This window comes from Oncorhynchus masou, chromosome 30 (genome assembly GCF_036934945.1).
Source record: "Oncorhynchus masou masou isolate Uvic2021 chromosome 30, UVic_Omas_1.1, whole genome shotgun sequence".
In the NCBI taxonomy this organism is placed as follows: domain Eukaryota; kingdom Metazoa; phylum Chordata; class Actinopteri; order Salmoniformes; family Salmonidae; genus Oncorhynchus; species Oncorhynchus masou.
The window spans coordinates 4,249,243-4,264,315 of record NC_088241.1 but is presented as its reverse complement, the minus strand read 5'-3'; the positions used below and the strand labels follow the sequence as shown (position 1 = coordinate 4,264,315).

Genomic DNA, 15,073 nt, shown 5'->3' with positions numbered 1-15,073 from the left:
CGAGAGAAGAAGTAACAAGGCGAGATAAGAAGTAACAAGCCGAGAGAGGAAGTAACAAGGCGAGAGAAGAAGTAACAAGGCGAGAGAGGAAAGTAACAAGCCGAGAGAAGAAGTAACAAGGTGAGAGAAAAAAAGTAACAAGGCGAGAGAAGAAGTAACAAGGCGAGAGGAGAAAGTAACAAGGTGAGAGAAGAAGTAACAAGGCAAGAGAGGAAAGGAACAAGGCAAGAGATGAAGTAACAAGGCGAGAGAGGAAGTAACAAGGTGAGAGAAAAAAAGTAACAAGGCGAGAGAAGAAGTAACAAGGCGAGAGGAGAAAGTAACAAGGTGAGAGAAGAAGTAACAAGGCAAGAGAGGAAAGGAACAAGGCAAGAGATGAAGTAACAAGGCGAGAGAGGAAGTAACAAGGCGAGAGAAGAAGTAACAAGGCGAGAGAAGAAGTAACAAGGCGAGAGAAGAAGTAACAAGGCGAGAGAAGAAGTAACAAGGCGAGAGAAGAAGTAACAAGGCAAGAGAGAAAAGGAACAAGGCGAGAGAGGAAAGGAACAAGGCGAGAGAGGAAAGGAACAAGGCGAGAGAAGAAGTAACAAAGCGAGAGAAGAAGTAACAAGGCGAGAGAGAAGAAGTAACAAGGCGAGAGAGAAGAAGTAACAAGGCGAGAGAAGAAGTAACAAGGCGAGAGAAGAAAGTAACAAGGCGAGAGAGGAAAGGAACAAGGTGAGAGAAGAAGTAACAAAGCGAGAGAAGAAGTAACAAGGCGAGAGAGAAGAAGTAACAAGGCGAGAGAAGAAGTAACAAGGCGAGAGAAGAAGTAACAAGGCGAGAGAGGAAAGGAACAAGGCGAGAGAAGAAGTAACAAGGCGAGACAAGAAGTAACAAGGCGAGAGAAGAAGTAACAAGGCGAGAGAAGAAGTAACAAGGCGAGAGAAGAAGTAACAAGGTGAGAGAAGAAGTAACAAGGCGAGAGAAGAAGGAACAAGGCGAGAGAAGAAAGGAACAAGGCGAGAGAGGAAAGGAATAAGGCGAGAGAGGAAGTAACAAGGTGAGAGAATAAGTAACAAGGCAAGAGAAGAAGGAACAAGGCGAGAGAAGAAGTAACAAGGCGAGAGAAGAAGTAACAAGGCGAGAGAAGAAGTAACAAGGCGAGAGAAGAAGTAACAAGGCAAGAGAGGAAAGGAACAAGGCGAGAGAAGAAGTAACAAGGCGAGAGAAGAAGTAACAAGGCGAGAGAAGAAGTAACAAGGCGAGAGAGGAAAGGAACAAGGCGAGAGAAGAAGTAACAAGGCGAGAGAGGAAAGGAACAAGGCGAGAGAGGAAGTAACAAGGCGAGAGAAGAAGTAAAAAGGCGAGAGAAGAAGTAACAAGGCGAGAGAGGAAAGGAACAAGGCAAAAGAGGAAGTAACAAGGCGAGAGAAGAAGTAACAAGGCGAGAGAAGAAGTAACAAGGCGAGAGAGGAAAGGAACAAGGCGAGAGAGGAAAGGAACAAGGCGAGAGAGGAAAGGAACAAGGCGAGAGAAGAAGTAACAAGGCGAGAGAAGAAGTAACAAGGCGAGAGAAGAATGTAACAAGGCAAGAGAGGAAAGGAACAAGGCGAGAGAGGAAAGGAACAAGGCGAGACAGGAAAGGAACAAGGCGAGAGAGGAAAGGAACAAGGCGAGAGAGGAAAGGAACAAGGCGAGAGAGGAAAGGAACAAGGCAAGAGAAGAAGTGTGAGGAGAAATCCAGAGAATGTGTGTTCCCCTCACTGTCTCTCCTGCTCCAGCTGCTCCTCCATGCCGTCCATCTTGGCCTCCAGGGCGGCGACACTGAGCCTGTGTTTTCCCCTGACAGCTCCCTCCATCTCTCCCAGCTTCAGCTTCAGCTCCTTGTTATGCCTCTCCAGAGCCTCCCTGGCCCCCTCAGCCTTCTGGCCCAGGGTCCTCTCTCCCTGCAGCTGCACCGTCAGAGTCTCCACCTGGAGAGGGAGGGGAGACAGAGGGATAGAAAGGGAGATTAAAACCAAGAAAAATGGACAAATGTAAATCGAGTCCCGTATACTGTGTGTGTGTGTGTGTGTCTGTATGTGTGTGTGTGTAGGGGTAAGTGTGTGAGAGTGTGTACCTGAAGTGTAGTCTTCCTGTGTCTCTCGGCCACTAGTTCAGCATTGCTTTGCTCCTCCTCCAACTCCTCCTCCAGCTGAGTGACTCGCGCCTCCAACCTCCGCTTCTCATCACACAGAGCCGACCTGACAACACACACACTGTGAGTAATACACACGCATAATACACAGTAATACACACACCGTGAGTAATATATACGCATAATACACAGCAATACACACACCGTGAGTAATACACATTCATAATACACAGTAATACACACACCGTGAGTAATACACATGCATAATACACAGTAATACACACACCGTGAGTAATACACATGCATAATACACAGTAATACACACAAAGTGAGTAATATATACGCATAATACACAGTAATACACACACCGTGAGTAATACACATGCATAATACACAGTAATACACACACCGTGAGTAATACACATGCATAATACACAGTAATACACACACCGTGAGTAATACACATGCATAATACACAGTAATACACACACCGTGAGTAATACACATGCATAATACACAGTAATACACACAACGTGAGTAATACACACGCATAATACACAGTAATACACACACCGTGAGTAATACACATGCATAATACACAGTAATACACACACCGTGAGTAATACACATGCATAATACACAGTAATACACACACCGTGAGTAATACACATGCATAATACACAGTAATACACACACCGTGAGTAATATATACGCATAATACACAGTAATACACACACCGTGAGTAATACACACGCATAATACACAGTAATACACACACATGAGTACACATACATACAGAAAGGAAAATAGAAAGAGAGACACTGACTTCCCGGTAGAGCTGTTGACGATCTCATCAGCCATCTCATCTCTCTCCTGCTGGGCCTGTCTCCTCATCTTCTCAGACACTGATAAATCCTACACACAGAGAGAGAGTCAGAGAGAGAGAGAAAGAGAGAGACAGACATAAGGAGAGACAGAGAAAGAGAGAGAGAAAGAGGACGTTAGTATCCTAAAACACAAGAGTTTGTGTCTTCGCAAATCTCTCACACACACACCAGCACACACACCTCTGTAAGCTGCAGTAACTCCGCCTCCAAGGTCTGCAAGCGCTTCTCTGTGTCTTTTGATTGGACGACCACCTCGTCACGGGCCAGCTTGGACTCATCCAGCTCACGAAGCACCTCCTTCATCTGAACCTGAGAGAGAACGAAAAGGAGGGTTGATTAAATATGGTTTTCCACAAGGCTCTGTGCTGGGACCCTTACCATTCTCATTATAGCTGTGGTTTATATATCAGTTAACTGCACAGCATCTAATTTCAGACCGAGCAAGCAGCATTAGAAAGAAAGAGAGAAGGGGGGTGTAGCTTACCTGCAGTCTCCGTAGCTGCCTAAGCCCCTCCTCCCTGCCGCGATTGGCTGTCTCCACCTGGGCCTCAGCCTCCTGTAGCTCCCCCTCCAGCTGCTTCTTGACGGACATGGCCTGAGAGCGTTGACTTCTCTCCTCCTCTAGCTGGGTCTCCAACTCCCTCACCTGGGGGGGAAGGAGAGAAAGAGAAGAGGAGAGGGGGATGGAAAGAAAGGGAACGGCAGAGAAAGAGAGAAGTTTAGCAAATGAATAACTGTCTCCCCATATTCAGGCTTGATACACTCCTCTTCTTCTCTCTTCTTCTTCTCTCTTCTTCTCTCTTCTCTCCATACCTGTTTGTTGAGAGACCTCCTCTTCTCCTCTCCTTTCTCCTCCTTGGTGCTGATCTCTCTCTCAAACTGGGCCCTGAGGGCTTGGAGGGTGACCTCGAGCCTCAGCCTGGAGTTCTCCGCCTCCCCCAGCTCCTCCTCCAGCTCCTGGGTCTGAGTGCGCAGGGACTCTGCCTCTGTCTCCAGGGCCCGGCGGGAACGCTCCAACTCATGCACCTGACACAGGAGGAGAGAAATGTGTGAGATACACTTTCACTCTGTAATACAAATACACACATTCTCACACACATTCTCACACACATTCTCATACACATTCTCACACACATTCTCACACACATTCTCACACACACACACACACACACACACACACACACACACACACACACACACACACACACACACACACACACACACACACACACACACACACACACACACACACACGTACATTCTTCCCCACGTCATCCTGTTGATTGACTAGTTGTTCCATGTCTATGCGGAGCTGCTTGTTAGATCTCTCCAGCTCGTCCCTCTGATCTTGGGCCTCCTGTAAGTGTGGATGGGAACAATGAGGTATCAACACTCACTATTATTTAGATGAACATAAAAACAACTTTTTATGCTGATAACTGGATAATAATGTGTGTAGTCACTCCAGTGGTACCTGCAGGGCTCGTGCCAGTGCCAGGGAGCGTGTCTCCTTCTCTCTACTGTCTGCCTCGGCCCTGTCTCTCTCCTCAGCCAGCCGGGCACTCACCGCCTTCTCCTCTGACAGGCACTGAGGGGGCAAACGGCAGGGGTTACATCACGGGACATTATGTCATTATGGTTACCTCTCACCTTTAACCTCTAACCCCTGAAATCTGACCTGGTCAAACTTCTTCTGCCTCTTCTCCAGGGTGGTGCAGTTCTGTCTCTCTCTCTGCAGGGCCAGGGTCATGTCCTCTATCTCCTCCCTCAGCCTCTCCCTCTGTCGCTCCACGCGTTCTTTCTCCTCCTCCTTCTGTCGTTCTCTCTGGACGGCCTGGTCTAGGTCTCTCTGCAGTTTCCTACGGGTCTCCTCTCCTGCCTCCACCGCCCCATTCACCTCCTCCGACTGCCTCCGCAACTCAGCCAGCTAGAGAGGGAGAGAGGGAGTGATGTGAGGAGGAAGATAGACTTACTGTAGAAGACAACTCAACATGTTTTATATTATAATCTAGAGGAAAGTTTTTTTTTTACACAATGATGATTACCTGCTGAGTGTGAGTCTGTATCTGTCTGGAGAGATCCTTGGCTCTCTCCTCTTCCTCCTCCACTCTCTCCATCAGTCCATTCCTCTCCTCCTCCAGAGCTCTCACCCTGGAGCCCAGAGCCAGCTTCTGACGAGTCTCATCCTGAAGTAGCTCCTGAGAGTGAAAGCAGGAAAGTGATCACGCTCTCCGTAGCCGATGTGAGTAAGACCTTTAAACTGGTCGACATTCACAAGGCCGCAGGGCCAGATGGATTACCAGGACGTGTACAAACTGTCTAGTGTCTTCACTGACCACCATAGTCCCTGTGCCCAAGTGTCTCCCTGACCACCATAGTCCCTGTGCCCAAGTGTCTCCCTGACCACCATAGTCCCTGTGCCCAAGTGTCTCCCTGACCACCACAGATCCACAGATGAAACAATCTCTATTGCACTCAACACTGCCCTTTCCCACCTGGACAAAAGGAACATCAATGCTATTCATTGACTACAGTTCAGCATTCAACACCATAGTGCCCACAAAGCTCATCACTAAGCCAAGGACCCTGGGACCAAACACCTGCCTCTGCAACTGGATCCTGGACTTCCTGACGGACCACCTCCAGGTGGTAAGGGTAGGTAACAACTCATCTTCCATGCTGATCCTCAACATAGTGGCCCCTCAGGGGTGTGTGCTTAGTCCCCTCCTGTACTTCCTGTTTACCCATGGCTGCACGGCCAGGCACGACTTCAACGCCATTATTAAGTTTTCTGATGACACAACAGCGGTAGGCCTGATCACCGACAACGATGAGACAGCCTATAGGGAGGTCAGAGACCTGGCAGTGTGGTGCAAGGACAACAACCTCTCCCTCAATGTGATCAAGACAAAGATGTTGATTGTGGACTACAGGAACAGGAGGGCCGAGCACGCCCCCATTCTCATCGACAGGGCTGTAGTGGAGCAGGTTGAGAGCTTCAAGTTCCTTGGTGTCCACATCACCAACAAACTAACATGGTCCAAGCACATCAAGACAGTCGTGAGGAGGGCACGACAAAACCCATTACCCCTCAGGAGACTGAAAAGATTTGGAATACGTCCTCAGATCCTCAAAAAGTTCCACAGCAGCACCATCGAGAGCATCCTGACTGGTTGCATCACCGCCTGGTATGGCAACTGCTCGGCCTCCAACCACAAGGCACTACAGAGGGTAGTGCGTACGGCCCAGTACATCACTGGGGCCAAGCTTCCTGCCACCCAGGACCTCTCCACCAGGTGGTGTCAGAGGAAGGCCCTAAAAATTGCCAAAGACCCCAACAACCCTAGTCATAGACTGTTCTCTCTGCTACTGCACGGCAAGCGGTACCGGAGCGCCAATTCTAGGTCCAAAAGGCTTCTTAACAGCTTCTACCTCCAAGCCATAAGACTGCTAAACAGCTAATCAAATGGCTACCTGGACTATTTGCATTACCCCCCTTTTTTTACACTGCTGCTACTCTCTGTTTATAATCTATGCATCGTCACTTTACATCTACCTACATGTACATATTACCTCAATTACCTCGACTAACCTGTACCCCTGCAGATTAACTCGGTACCGGTACCCCCTGTATATAGCCAGATTATTGTTCTTTTAATTTTTACTTTAGTTTATTTACTAAATATTTTCTTAACTCTTATTTTTCTTAAAACTGCATTGTTGGTTAAGGGCTTGTAAGCATTTCACAGTAAGGTCTTGATTGGAATTTTATGAATAATGACTAAACAATATCTACATTTAAATAGAACTATAACTAATTGAACTCTACCCTGTTTTACAATATCTGATCTAATAATGTTAGTTCATAAGGAAGGAATTATGTAGCATGAACAAGGAGTAATGAAACATAATATACACCATTCCAACTAGGTTGGGGAGGAATGGGTTGTGGGTCTTTAAGTAAGCAGAAAGGGTTGTTAACCTGTGGTTGAACCGACTCAACTCAGCTCTGGGATGTTTAGATAAGGCAGTGAGTGCCTCCCTAGGTTTTCATGATCTGGAACTGTCTGCTGAATAGTGATGGATAATGGTGAGACTTCAGAAGTTAATCTTGATGTGTGTGGGTGTGCGCTAGGAGGTTGGAATAAACTTTTGAACCTGCTTTGTCCTGGTCGATAGGAGGAAGGATATTTTATAACCGATGACGTCATATTTTGTATATAAACTGTTGTTCGTGGTTCCATGGCAGCGCGCTCTGAGAATAAATACTATTATATAATTTTGATAAGACTGGTCCCTGTCTATTTTATACAAATAACAAATAAGAACCTTACAAATTCTTAAAAACAGACAGAGTGTATTTAATTAATGAACACATATAGGAATTATGAAAGTCCTGTGACAGGTCTACTACACCTGTTGTATTCGGTGCATGTGACAAATAAAATTTGATTTGATTAAAAACAGAGGATGAAGGAGTTGGCAGTGTGTGTGTATGTGTGTGTGTGTACCTGAGCGTCGTGGAGCTGGCTCTCCAGGCTGCTGACCTCCTTGTTGAGACGGAGCGATTTGGAGTCAGAGGAGGAGAGAGAACTAGAGAGGGTCTCCATCTCAGACTGTAGCTTGTGCAGTCGCTCCTCTCTCTCCTCTCTCTCTCTGTCGGCCTGTGCAAGGCGTGCGGTCAGCTCCTGGAGTTGGCCCTCTGCCCTCTTGCGGCCCCTCTCACTCTCCATGCGGCCCCCCTGCAGGGACTTCAGCTCTGAGGCCAAGCTCACCCTCTCATCCTCTAATAGAGTCTTGGCCTTCTCTAGGGACTGACGGGCCTGGGGAGACCATATAACATCAGGAATGACTACATACATACCATACGCATAGAAACACTACGTTACAGACGTGTCAGTGACCAGTCTACAGAGAGAGAATAACATGCAGGAGTCACTACCGACACTGTACTGTGGGAATATCACACCCAATATGCACAGAGAGTCACTGCATAGGCTCCATTCTGTGTTTGACTCACCCGCTTGCTGTTGTCCAGTTGTTCCTGCAGGTTGTCTATGGCAGAGCAGTGCTTGACTCTGAGCTCTGAGAGCTGGGCCTCGTGACGTCTCGTCTCCCCCTCAACACACCTCTGGAGTTCCCCCAGCTCTGCCTCTCTACGAGACCTGAGTTCCTGCTGGGCCGCCGTGGTGTCCAGTGTGTCTTCCAGCTCTGTCCTCAAGGCCTCCAGCTCCTCCCCCAGGTCTCTCCTCTGTTTCTCTGCCCTCTCTCTCATCCCTCGTTCATTCTCCACTTCCTCCTTCAGCTCTGACACCTGAGACATGGCCTCTCTCAGAGCCCTCTGAGCCTCAGTCCTTCGTGCACCCTCCTCCTCCAATCTGGGAGAAAGAGAGAGAGAAGTCAAATATGGTGTTCTGCAAGGCACTGTGCTAGAACTGTTTCGATTACCATTATCGAGAGAGAAAGCAGTTTTGTAACACTATGCAAATGAGGGGGTTGATATTTCCACTCTTCTCAAGGTGTGTGAATATACAGTATAGACTTCCTCTCACCTCCCCTGTAGGGTTGTGATATCTTTCTCTCTCTGAGCCAGGGTGCCCCTGAGTTCAGCGGACAGTAGTCCCAGGTCAGAGAGCTGCTCCTGGGCTTCCACGGCTTCTCCCTCCATCCTCCTCCTCCACTTCTCCTGCTCCAGACGACCCTGCTCCTCACGCTTCAACCGATCTACAGGAGCGAGGGGGAAGAAGAGAAAGAAAATAGAAAAATAATTCATACCAGGACAAGTATCTGAAAAAGTGTTGAGTGTGCAGCAAGTTCATCAAATGTATGTCATAACGTTAAGTATGCATAACAAGTGCCATCAGTTAGGAACAAGCTTTACCTTCCAGGTCAGCAATGACTGCTTCCTGTTTGTTTTTCAGTTTGTTGAGACTCTTGGTCTTCTCCTCTTCCTCGGTCAGTGAGTCTGTCACCTCATTCAACCTCTCCTCCAGGTGCTTCTTCTCCTGAGAGACCAAAGACAACATGGATAAATTAAGTTCCAGCTGAGTCAACCCTGGGTTAGTAAGCTTCTATAAAGCCCTTCAGTCCTGTCCAGCTGAGTCAACCCTGGGTTAGTAAGCTTCTATAAAGCCCTTCAGTCCTGTCCAGCTGAGTCAACCCTGGGTTAGTAAGCTTCTATAAAGCCCTTCTGTCCTGTCCAGCTGAGTCAACCCTTGGTTAGTAAGCTTCTATAAAGCCCTTCAGTCCTGTCCAACTGAGTCAACCCTGGGTTAGTAAGCTTCTATAAATCCCTTCAGTCCTGTCCAGCTGAGTCAACCCTGGGTTAGTCAGCTTCTATAAATCCCTTCAGTCCTGTCCAACTGAGTCAACCCTGGGTAGGTCAGCTTCTATAAATCCCTTCAGTCCTGTCCAGCTGAGTCAACCCTGGGTTAGTCAGCTTCTATAAATCCCTTCAGTCCTGTCCAGTTGTGTCAACCCTGGGTTAGTCAGCTTCTATAAATCCCTTCAGTTCTGTCCAGCTGAGTCAACCCTGGGTAAGTAATCTTCTATAAAGCCCTTCAGTCCTGTCCAGCTGAGAGAACCCTGGGTAGGTCAGCTTCTATAAATCCCTTCAGTCCTGTCCAGCTGGGTGAACCCTGGGTAGGTCAGCTTCTATAAAGTTCTTCAGTCCTGTCCAGCTGAGTGAACCCTGGGTAGGTCAGCTTCTATAAATCCCTTCAGTCCTGTCCAGCTGAGTGAACCCTGGGTAGGTCAGCTTCTATAAATCCCTTCAGTTCTGTCCAGCTGAGTCAACCCTGGGTAAGTAATCTTCTATAAAGCCCTTCAGTCCTGTCCAGCTGAGAGAACCCTGGGTAGGTCAGCTTCTATAAATCCCTTCAGTCCTGTCCAGCTGGGTGAACCCTGGGTAGGTCAGCTTCTATAAAGTTCTTCAGTCCTGTCCAGCTGAGTGAACCCTGGGTAGGTCAGCTTCTATAAATCCCTTCAGTCCTGTCCAGCTGAGTCAATCCTGGGTTAGTAAGCTTCTATAAATCCCTTCAGTCCTGTCCAGCTGAGTCAACCCTGGGTTAGTCAGCTTCTATAAAGCCCTTCAGTCCTGTCCAGCTGAGGCAACCCTGGGTTAGTCAGCTTCTATAAAGCCCGTCAGTCCTGTCCAGCTGAGTCAACCCTGGGTAGGTCAGCTTCTATAAAGCCCTTCAGTCCTGTCCAGCTGAGTCAACCCTGGGTTAGTCAGCTTCTATAAAGCCCTTCTGTCCTGTCCAGCTGAGTCAACCCTGGGTTAGTCAGCTTCTATAAAGCCCTTCAGTCCTGTCCAGCTGAGTCAACCCTGGGTAAGTAATCTTCTATAAAGCCCTTCAGTCCTGTCCAGCTGAGAGAACCCTGGGTAGGTCAGCTTCTATAAATCCCTTCAGTCCTGTCCAGCTGGGTGAACCCTGGGTAGGTCAGCTTCTATAAAGTTCTTCAGTCCTGTCCAGCTGAGTGAACCCTGGGTAGGTCAGCTTCTATAAATCCCTTCAGTCCTGTCCAGCTGAGTCAACCCTGGGTTAGTAAGCTTCTATAAATCCCTTCAGTCCTGTCCAGCTGAGTCAACCCTGAGTTAGTCAGCTTCTATAAAGCCCGTCAGTCCTGTCCAGCTGAGTCAACCCTGGGTAGGTCAGCTTCTATAAAGCCCTTCTGTCCTGTCCAGCTGAGTCAACCCTGGGTTAGTCAGCTTCTATAAAGCCCTTCAGTCCTGTCCAGGATGAAGTAAGTGTTACAGTTAAATGCGGTCCAGGGTTTATACTGTAGCCAGTGTAACTATGGTTACCTTGCTGAGGCGGTCTCTCTGTTCTCCAGTGCTCAGCATCTCTGTCTCCAGACTCTTGACCTTGGTCTCTAGGGTAACCTTCTCCAACTGGAGGCGCTGTCTGGCCGACTCCTCCTCCTCCAACTGCTCCTCCAGATCCTGAGGAGGAGAGAGGGAGAGGGGAGAGAAGGAGGGAAATGGGAGGAGAGAAATGAGAGGAGAGGAGGAGAGAGGGAGAGGGGAGGAGAGAAGGAGGGAGAGGGGAGGAGAGAAGGAGGGAGAGGGGAGGAGGAGAGAAGGAGGGAGAGGGGAGGAGAGAAGGAGTGAGAGGTAGAGAGATGAAGAGAAGAGGAGTGACAGAACATTAGAGAGACTGAGAGATCCAGTTATTCAGCACAGCCTCTCATCTAAAATTCCAAAACAATGCTGCTCTCTTCCTCATTATCATGTGCTTCATGTCCCCTTCTCTGTCTTCCACTCTCCCACTGTCCTGTACCGTCACGTGCTGCTGCATCTTCTTCTTCTCATTGGTCATCTGAACGCCCCTCTCCTCCTCCTCCTCCAATCGTCCCTCCAGCTCCCCCAGGATTTCCTCCAACTCCTGCTTCCTGCTGACCAGTCTGGCCCTCATCTCCTCCGCCTCAGCAAACAGCTCCGCCTCCGCCTGCAGCTGGTCTGTCAGCACCGCCTTCTCCTCCATCAGCTAGGAACCAGGGATGAGAGGGGAGAAAGGGACAGGGAGGTAAGTGTCTCTCTACCTGCTGGTGCTTTATTATCAGATGTGTTGTACACACAGAGAGAGAGAGAGAGAGTGAGAGAGAGAGAGTGAGAGAGAGATAGATAAACCTCCAGATAGATAGATAAACCTCCAGATAGATAGATAGATACACCTCCAGATAGATAGATAGATAAACCTCCAGATAGATAGATAAACCTCCAGATAGATAGATAGATACACCTCCAGATAGATAGATAAACCTCCAGATCGATAGATACACCTCCTGATCGATAGATAAACATCCAGTTAGATAGATAAACCTCCAGATAGATAGATAGATAAACCTCCAGATATATAGATAGATAAACCTCCAGATAGATAAATAGATACACCTCCAGATAGATAGATAGAGAAACCTCCAGATAGATAGATAGATAAACCTCCAGATAGATAAATAGATACACCTCCAGATAGATAGATAGAGAAACCTCCAGATAGATAGATAGATAAACCTCCAGATAGATAAATAGATACACCTCCAGATAGATAGATAGAGAAACCTCCAGATAGATAGATAGATACACCGCCAGATAGATAAATAGATAAACCTCCAGATAGATAAATAGATAAAACTCCAGATAGATAAACCTCCAGATAGATAGATATATAAACCTCCAGATCGATAGATATATAAAGCCTCCAGATAGATAGATATATAAACCTCCAGATCGATAGATATAGCTCCTGATCGATAGATAAACATCCAGATAGATAGATAAACCTCCAGATAGATAGATAGATAAACCTCCAGATATATAGATAGATAAACCTCCAGATAGATAAATAGATACACCTCCAGATAGATAGATAGAGAAACCTCCAGATAGATAGATAGATACACCGCCAGATAGATAAATAGATAAACCTCCAGATAGATAAATAGATAAAACTCCAGATAGATAAACCTCCAGATAGATAGATATATAAACCTCCAGATAGATAGATAGATAAACCTCCAGAAAGATAAATAGATAAACCTCCAGATAGATAGATAGATAGAGAAAGGAAAGGTATGTTACCTGTATGTGCTTCTTGTCCAGATCAGTGTAGTCCTGTTCCACTCTGGTCAGGTTGTCTTTGGCATTCTTAAGCTCCGACTCCCGCACCTGGATCTCTTCGTCCTGACGAGTCACCTGCAGCAGAGGCTTCACCTGGGGGGCACGGGTCAGAGGTCACAGGTTAGGTCACATACCTGTGCTAGAGTGTGTATGTGTTTGTGTGTGTGTGTGTTTGTGTGTGTGTGTGTTTGTGTGTTTGTGTGTGTGTGTGTGTGTGTGTGTGTGTGTGTGTGTGTATGTATGTGTGTGTATGTGTGTGTGTGTGGGTGTATGTGTGTGTGTGTGTGTATGTGTGGGTATGTGTGTGTGTGTACCTTGGTGAACAGCCTCCACCATTGCCAGTTCCTGAGTTTGAGGTAGGCAGCACAGTTCCTCTGCATCACTCTCATAGCACTCAGCTGCTGCTGCTTCTTCAGGAAGGCCCTACAGAGAGAGTCAACACAGAGAGAGTCAACACAGAGAGAGAAAACACAGAGAGTCAACACAGAGAGAGACAACACAGAGAGAGTCAACACAGAGAGAGACAGAGTCAACACAGAGAGACACAGAGAGAGAGAGTCAACACAGAGAGAGACAGAGTCAACACAGAGAGACACAGAGAGAGAGACAGAGAGTCAACACAGAGAGAGGAAACAGAGAGAGAGAGAGACAACACAGAGAAAGAAAACACAGAGTCAACACAGAGAGAGAAAACACAGAGAGAGACAGAGAGAGAGACACAGAGAGTCAACACAGAGAGAGGAAACACAGAGAGAGAGAGACAACACAGAGAAAGAAAACACAGAGTCAACACAGAGAGAGAAAACAGAGAGTCAACACAGAGAGAGAAAAGACAATGTTAACACGTTTCCCATGCCAATAAAGCCCTTGAATTGAATTGAGAGAGACAGATTGAGCTGCACTTCCTAACCTCCTGTCCAACGTATGACCATATTAGAGAGACATATTTCCCTCAGATCACACAGATCCACAAAGAATTAGAAAACAAATCCAATTTTGAAAAACTCCCATATCTACTGGGTGAAATTCCACAGTGTGCCATCACAGCAGCAAGATGTGTGACCTGTTGCCACGAGTAAAGGGCAACCAGTGAAGAACACACACCATTGTAAATACAACCCATATTTATGCTTATTTATTTTATCTTGTGTCCTTTAACCATTTGTACATTGTTAAAACACTGTATATATATAATATGACATTTGTAATGTCTTTATTGTTTTGAAACTTCTGTATGTGTAATGTTTACTGTTCATTTTTATTGTTTTTCACTTTATATATTCACTTTATATATTATCTACCTCACTTGCTTTGGCAATGTTAACACATGTTTCCCATGCCAATAAAGCCCTTGAATTGAATTGAATTGAATTGACAGAGAGAGAGACAGACAGTCAACACACAGAGAGAGACAGAGAGAGAAAACACAGAGAAAGACAGAGAGACAAAGAGAGTCAACACAGAGAGACAGAGAGAGAGTCAACTCAGAGAAAGAGACAGAGAGAGGCAAGACAGAGAGAGAGAGTCAACTCAGAGAGAGAGACAGAGAGAGGCAAGACAGAGAGTCAACAGAGAGAGAGTCAACTAAGAGAGAGACAGAGAGAGAGAGAGTCAACTAAGAGAGAGACAGAGAGTCAACACAGAGAGAAAGAGTCAACACAGAGAGACAGAGAGTCAACAGAGAGAGAGACAGAGAGTCAACTAAGAGAGAGACAGAGAGAGTCAACACAGAGAGAAAGAGTCAACACAGAGAGAGACAGAGTCAACAGACAGAGAGACAGAGAGTCAACAGAGAGAGTGTCAACTCAGAGAGAGAGACAGAAAGTCAACAGAGAGTCAACTCAGAGAGAGACAGAGAGAGTCAAGACAGAGACAGAGTCAACAGAGAGAGAGAGAGAGAGTCAACTAAGAGAGAGACAGAGAGAGTCAACACAGAGAGAAAGAGTCAAAACAGAGAGAGACAGAGAGTCAACAGAGAGAGATAGACAGAGAGACAGAGAGTCAACAGAGAGAGAGTCAACTCAGAGAGAGAGACAGAGAGTCAACACAGAGAGAGAGACAGAGAGTCAACACAGAGAGAGACAGAGAGAGTCAACACAGAGAGAGACAGAGAGAGTCAACACAGAGAGAGACAGAGAGAGTCAACACAGAGAGAGAGACAGAGAGAGTCAACACAGAGAGAGGCAGAGAGACAAAGACACTAAGACACACCTGCGTGCGAGGAATCCTCGGGCAGCGCTCTGGAAGCGTATGATGGTGTCAGTGATCTTCAGGTCTCGCTCCTCCTCCAGGTGACCTAAGACTCCAGCCCTGAAGAACACTTTGCTCTGCCCAACTCTGAACAGGTTACGGTCCAGCTCCAACGCACTGATCTGGAGACAGAGAGAGGACGGATACAAAGATGAAATCACGTCCAGATATACATGTGCTTCAACACATAGGGCC

General features: G+C 47.0%; 1 protein-coding gene across 5 annotated transcripts in view; it reads right to left on the bottom strand.

Annotated features, from left to right (window-relative positions):
* Nucleotides 1–15,073, bottom strand: part of LOC135521831 (myosin-10-like) — an 81,601-nt gene that overhangs the window by 9,386 nt on the left and 57,142 nt on the right. For all 5 annotated transcript variants that reach the window (XM_064947591.1, XM_064947587.1, XM_064947590.1 and 2 more), the window contains 19 exons: nt 14,840–15,000; nt 12,943–13,051; nt 12,590–12,721; nt 11,289–11,495; nt 10,814–10,951; nt 8,888–9,011; nt 8,559–8,730; nt 8,027–8,384; nt 7,518–7,829; nt 5,052–5,204; nt 4,685–4,933; nt 4,481–4,594; nt 4,265–4,363; nt 3,820–4,032; nt 3,491–3,652; nt 3,187–3,315; nt 2,946–3,034; nt 2,102–2,225; nt 1,747–1,955 (listed from right to left, as the gene is read on the bottom strand). In XM_064947591.1, coding sequence (XP_064803663.1) covers nt 1,747–1,955; nt 2,102–2,225; nt 2,946–3,034; nt 3,187–3,315; nt 3,491–3,652; nt 3,820–4,032; nt 4,265–4,363; nt 4,481–4,594; nt 4,685–4,933; nt 5,052–5,204; nt 7,518–7,829; nt 8,027–8,384; nt 8,559–8,730; nt 8,888–9,011; nt 10,814–10,951; nt 11,289–11,495; nt 12,590–12,721; nt 12,943–13,051; nt 14,840–15,000 — 3,254 coding nt within the window. The remainder of the gene's footprint in view (nt 1–1,746; nt 1,956–2,101; nt 2,226–2,945; nt 3,035–3,186; nt 3,316–3,490; nt 3,653–3,819; nt 4,033–4,264; nt 4,364–4,480; nt 4,595–4,684; nt 4,934–5,051; nt 5,205–7,517; nt 7,830–8,026; nt 8,385–8,558; nt 8,731–8,887; nt 9,012–10,813; nt 10,952–11,288; nt 11,496–12,589; nt 12,722–12,942; nt 13,052–14,839; nt 15,001–15,073) is intronic.